General features: G+C 56.1%; 1 protein-coding gene across 1 annotated transcript in view; it reads right to left on the bottom strand.

Moving 5' to 3' along the window:
- Positions 1-1,479: 1,479 nt before the first annotated feature.
- Positions 1,480-6,000, bottom strand: part of LOC134341519 (P2X purinoceptor 3-like) — a 46,239-nt gene continuing 41,718 nt past the window's right edge. The window contains exon 7 of the mRNA XM_063039392.1: positions 1,480-1,616. Within this exon, the coding sequence (XP_062895462.1) occupies positions 1,480-1,616 (137 nt within the window). The remainder of the gene's footprint in view (positions 1,617-6,000) is intronic.

The raw sequence follows: 6,000 nt of genomic DNA, 5'->3' as shown, positions 1-6,000 counted from the left end.
CACATCGTACTCTATCACCCTCCCCGTCAGTTTAACACTGTAATGAGAGAGATGGAGATACAGAGAGAGACCCTCACACACATCGTACTCCATCACCCCCCGTCAGTTTAACACTGTAATGAGAGAGATAGAGATACAGAGAGAGACCCTCACACTCATCGTACTCCATCACCCCCCGTCAGTTTAACACTGTAATGAGAGAGATGGAGATACAGAGATAGACCCTCACACACATCGTACTCCATCACCCCACCGTCAGTTTAACACTGTAAGGAGAGAGATAGAGATACAGAGAGAGAGAGAGACCCTCACACACATCGTACTCTATCACCCCCCCCGTCAGTTTAACACTGTAATGAGAGAGATGGAGATACAGAGAGAGACCCTCACAGACATCGTACTCCATCACCCCCCGTCAGTTTAACACTGTAATGAGAGAGATAGAGATACAGAGAGAGACCCTCACACACATCGTACTCCATCACCCCCCGTCAGTTTAACACTGTAATGAGAGAGATGGAGATACAGAGAGAGACCCTCACACACATCGTACTCCATCACCCCACCGTCAGTTTAACACTGTAATCAGAGAGATAGAGATACAGAGAGAGACCCTCACACACATCGTACTCCATCACCCCCCCGTCAGTTTAACACTGTAATGAGAGAGATAGAGATACAGAGAGAGACCCTCACACACATTGTACTCCATCACCCCCCCGTCAGTTTAACACTGTAATGAGAGAGACAGAGATAGAGAGAGAGACCCTCACACACATCGTACTCCATCACCCCCCCCGTCAGTTTAACACTGTAATGAGAGAGATAGAGATACAGAGAGACCCTCACACACATCGTACTCCATCACCCCCCGTCAGTTTAACACTGTAATGAGAGAGATAGAGATACAGAGAGAGAGAGAGACCCTCACACACATCGTACTCCATCACCCCACCGTCAGTTTAACACTGTAATGAGAGAGATAGAGATACAGAGAGAGAGAGAGACCCTTAGACACATCGTACTCCATCACTCCCTGTCAGTTTAACACTGTAATGAGAGAGATAGAGATACAGAGAGAGACCCTCACACACATCGTACTCCATCACCCCCCCCGTCAGTTTAACACTGTAATGAGAGAGATAGAGATACAGAGAGAGACCCTCACACACATCGTACTCCATCACCCCCCCGTCAGTTTAACACTGTAATGAGAGAGATAGAGATACAGAGAGAGACCCTCAGACACATCGTACTCCATCACCCCCCCGTCAGTTTAACACTGTAATGAGAGAGATAGAGATACAGAGAGAGACCCTCACACACATCGTACTCCATTACCCCCCCGTCAGTTTAACACTGTAATGTGGAGAGTGAGGGAGGAGAGGGAAAGAGACCCTCAAAATATTTCCCCCCATGCCTCATCGCCCTCCTCACTGCCTTTCCCCCCGCCTGCCTTCCCTGCTCTTCCCTCGCCCCTCATCCTCCTGCCCCAGTGTCAGTGCAACAGGCGATAACCCACTTCGGGGAGTTGTCTTGCTCGACGGGACACCATCCCTTCACCTCGCACACCTTCAAGCTGCTGTTGAAACTGACGCATCGGCCCGTGAGCACCCCTGTGGGGATAGAGCAGAGGGGTTAATCCCTCCATGAGGACGGGAGGCGAATCGAACGTGAGGGGAGGCAGAGAGGGAGAGGGCAATGTGGGGGTTAATCCCTCCATGAGGACGGGAGGCGAATCGAACGTGAGGGGAGGCAGAGAGGGAGAGGGTAATGTGGGGGTTAATCCCTCCATGAGGACGGGAGGGGAATCGAACGTGAGGGGAGGCAGAGAGGGAGAGGGCAATGTGGGGGTTACTACCTCCACGAGGATGGGAGGGGAATCGAACGTGAGATGAGGGAAAGAGGGAGTGGGCATTGTGGGGTTAACACCTCCATGAGGACGGGAGGGGAATCGAACGTGAGGGGAGGGAGAGGGCAATGTGGGGGTTAATACCTCTATAAGGACGGGAGGGAAATCGAACGTGAGGGGAGGGAGAGGGCAATGTGGGGGTTAACACCTCCATGAGGACGGGAGGGGAATCGAACGTGAGGGGAGGGAGAGAGGGAGAGGGCAATGTGGGGGTTAATATCTCCATAAGGACGGGAGGGGCATCGAATGTGAGGGGAGGGAGAGGGCAATGTGGGGTTAACACCTCCATGAAGACGGGAGGGGAATCGAACGTGAGGGGAGGGAGAGAGGGAGAGGGGAATGTGGGGGTTAATACCTCCATAAGGACGGGAGGGGAATCGAATGTGAGGGGAGGGAGAGGGCAATGTGGGTTTAACACCTCCATGAGGACGGGAGGGGAATCGAACGTGAGGGGAGGGAGAGGGCAATGTGGGGTTAACACCTCCATAAGGACGGGAGGGAAATCGAACGTGAGGGGAGGGAGAGGGCAATGTGGGGGTTAACACCTCCATGAGGACAGGAGGGGAATCGAACGTGAGGGGACGGAGAGACGGAGAGGGCAATGTGGGGGTTAACACCTCCATGAGGATGGGAGGGGAATCGAACGTGAGGGGAGGGAGAGAGGGAGAGGGCATTGTGGGGTTAACACCTCCATGAGGACGGGAGGGGAATCGAACGTGAGGGGAGGGAGAGAGGGAGAGGGCAATGTGGGGGTTAACACCTCCATGAGGACGGGAGGGGAATCGAACGTGAGGGGATGGTTAGAGGGAGAGGGCAATGTGGGGTTAACACCTCCATGAGGATGGGAGGGTAATCGAACGTGAGGGGATGGTTAGAGGGAGAGGGCAATGTGGGGTTAACACCTTCATGAGGATGGGAGGGTAATCGAACGTGAGGGGAGGGAGAGAGGGAGAGGGGAATGTGGGGTTAACACCTTCATGAGGACGGGAGGGTAATCGAACGTGAGGGGACGGAGAGAGGGAGAGGGCAATGTGGGGTTAATATCTCCATGAGGATGGGAGGGGAATCGAACGTGAGGGGAGGGAGAGAGGGAGAGGGCAATGTGGGGGTTAACACCTCCATGAGGATGGGAGGGGAATCGAACGTGAGGGGACGGAGAGAGGGAGAGGGCAATGTGGCGGTGAATACCTCCATGAGGATGGGAGGGGAATCGAACGTGAGGGGACGGAGAGAGGGAGAGGGCAATGTGGCGGTGAATACCTCCATGAGGATGGGAGGGGAATCGAACGTGAGGAGACGGAGAGAGGGAGAGGGCAATGTGGGGGTTAACACCTCCATGAGGACGGGAGGGGAATCGAACGTGAGGGGAGGGAGAGAGGGAGAGGGCAATGTGGGGGTTAATACCTCTATAAGGACGGGAGGGAAATCGAACGTGAGGGGTGGGAGAGAGGGAGAGGGCAATGTGGGGGTTAACACCTCCATGAGGACGGGAGGGGAATCGAACGTGAGGAGACGGAGAGAGGGAGAGGGCAATGTGGGGTTCACACCTCCATTAGGACGGGAGGGGAATCGAACGTGAGGGGATGGTTAGAGGGAGAGGGCAATGTGGGGGTTAACACCTCCATGAGGACGGGAGGGGAATGAAACGTGAGGAGACGGAGAGAGGGAGAGGGCAATGTGGGGTTAACATCTCCATGAGGATGGGAGGGGAATCGAACGTGAGGGGATGGTTAGAGGGAGAGGGCAATGTGGGGTTAACACCTCCACGAGGACGGGAGGGGAATCGAACGTGAGGGGAGGGAGAGAGGGAGAGGGCAATGTGGGGTTAACATCTCCATGAGGATGGGAGGGGAATCGAACGTGAGGGGAGGGAGAGAGGGAGAGGGCAATGTGGGGGTTAACACCTCCAGTATTCTGGGTGAGGGTAATGGAGGGGAGAGGGACCTCATAAAGGGGGAGGGATGGATAGATGGGGGAGAATAAGGGAGGGAGAGACCGTCAGAGAGCAGGAGAGAGGAAGAAGGTAGGGAAAGATGAGGGAAGAGGGTGAGGAGGGGTTGACGGGGGTAGATGATGGAGGGAGAAGAGGGAAAAGGGTGAGAAGGGAATGAAGGAGGTAGATGAGGGAGTGATAGAGGGAGCTGAGGGAAGGTGAGGACGGTGACAGAAGGAGATGAGGGAAGGTGAGGACGGTGACAGAGGGAGATGAGGGAAGGTGAGGAGTGTGACAGAGGGAGATGAAGGAAGGGGTGAAGAGGGAGTGACGGAGGGAGATGAGGGAAGAGGTGAGGAGGGCAGATGAGGGAAGAGGGAAAGGAGTGAGTGATCGAGGAGAAAGTAGGAGTTAAGGGGAGCTCCAAGGGGCAAGGGTGAAATGGGATTGATTGTGGGGAGAGAAGAGGAGGAGGAGGAGGTTTTGAGGGAGAAGGTTGAAGCCAGAGGGGGAGTGGAAAGAGGAGGAAGAGGTCATTTTGAGAGAGGAAGGTGAGGAGGGAGTGATCGAAGGGCAAGAAGAGGAGGGGCAGGTTGTTTTGTGGGACGAGAGTGAGCAGTGTGAGATCGAGGGAGGAGGAGCGGAGGGGGGAGTTTGGAGGGACGAGGGCAAGGAGGCAAGGGGGAAAAGGGTAGGGAGGGGAGTTTTGAGGGAAGAGAGTGAGGAAGGAGTGATCAAGGAGCAAGAGGTGGCGGGGAGTTCTGAGGGACGAGGGTGAGGAAGGAGTGACCGAGGGGAGAGAGCAGGAGGGAGAGGAGCGAGGGGGACCTTTGAGGGACGAGGGTGAGGAGGGAGGGTGAGTTTTGAAGGATGAGGAGGGAGTGATCAAAGGGGAGAGAGGTGGAGGGGATATTGAGGGACAAGGGTGAATAGGGAGTGATCGAGGTGAGAGAAGAGGAGGGAATGTTCGAGGAGGGAGGATGAGTTTTGAGGGACGAGGGTGAGGAGTGAGTGTTCAAAGAGGGAGGGTGAGCTCTGAGGGACGACAGTGAGGAGGGAATGATTGGGGGAGAGAAGAGGAGGGTGAGGAGGGAGTGATCGAGGGGAGAGGAGGGAGGGTGAGGTTCAAGGGACGAGGGAGAGGAGGGAACGATCGAAGGGAGAGGAGGGAGGGTGAGGTTCAAGGGACGAGGGTGAGGAGGGAGTGATCGAGGGGAGAGGAGGGAGGGTGAGGTTTGAGGGATGAGGGTGAGATCAGGAGAGAGGAGGGAGGGTGAGGTTTGAGGGGCGAGGGTGAGGAGGGAGTGATCGAGGGGAGAGGAGGGAGGGTGAGGTTTGAGGGACGAGGGTGAGAAGGGAATGATTGAGGAGAGAGGAGGGAGTGATCGAGAGGAGGGAGGGTGAGGTTTGAGAGACGAGGGTGAGGAAGGAATGATTGAGGAGAGAAGAGGGAATGATCGAGGGAGGGTGAGGTTTGAGGGACGAGGGTGAGGAGGGAATGATCGAGGGGAGAGGAGGGAGGGTGAGGTTTGAGAGGCGAGGGTGAGGAGGGAGTGATCGAGGGGAGAGGAGGGAGGGTGAGGTTCAAGGGGCGAGGGTGAGGAGGGAATGATTGAGGAGAGAGGAGGGAGTGATCGAGAGGAGGGAGGGTGAGGTTTGAGGGGCGAGGGTGAGAAGGGAATGATTGAGGAGGGAGTGATCGAGGGGAGAGGAGGGAGGGTGAGGTTCAAGGGGCGAGGGTGAGGAGGGAGTGATCGAGGGGAGAGGAGGGAATGATCGAGGGGAAAGGAGGGAGGGCGAGGTTCGAGGGACGAGGGTGAGATCGGGAGAGAGGAGGGAGGGTGAGGTTTGAGGGGCGAGGGTGAGAAGGGAATGATTGAGAGAGGAGGGAGTGATCGAGGGGAGAGGAGGGAGGGTGAGGTTTGAGGGATGAGGGTGAGATCGGGAGAGAGGAGGGAGGGTGAGGTTTGAGGGGCGAGGGTGAGGAGGGAGTGATCGAGGGGAGAGGAAGGAAAGATCGAGGGGAGAGGAGGGAGGGCGAGGTTCGAGGGACGATTGTGAGATCGGGAGAGAGGAGGGAGGGTGAGGTTTGAGGGGCGAGGGTGAGAAGGGAATGATTGAGAGAGGAGGGAGTGATCGAGGGGAGAGGAGGGAG

Source organism: Mobula hypostoma, unplaced genomic scaffold, assembly GCF_963921235.1.
Source record: "Mobula hypostoma unplaced genomic scaffold, sMobHyp1.1 scaffold_83, whole genome shotgun sequence".
Taxonomy (NCBI): domain Eukaryota; kingdom Metazoa; phylum Chordata; class Chondrichthyes; order Myliobatiformes; family Myliobatidae; genus Mobula; species Mobula hypostoma.
This window is presented reverse-complemented; position numbering and strand designations above follow the sequence as displayed.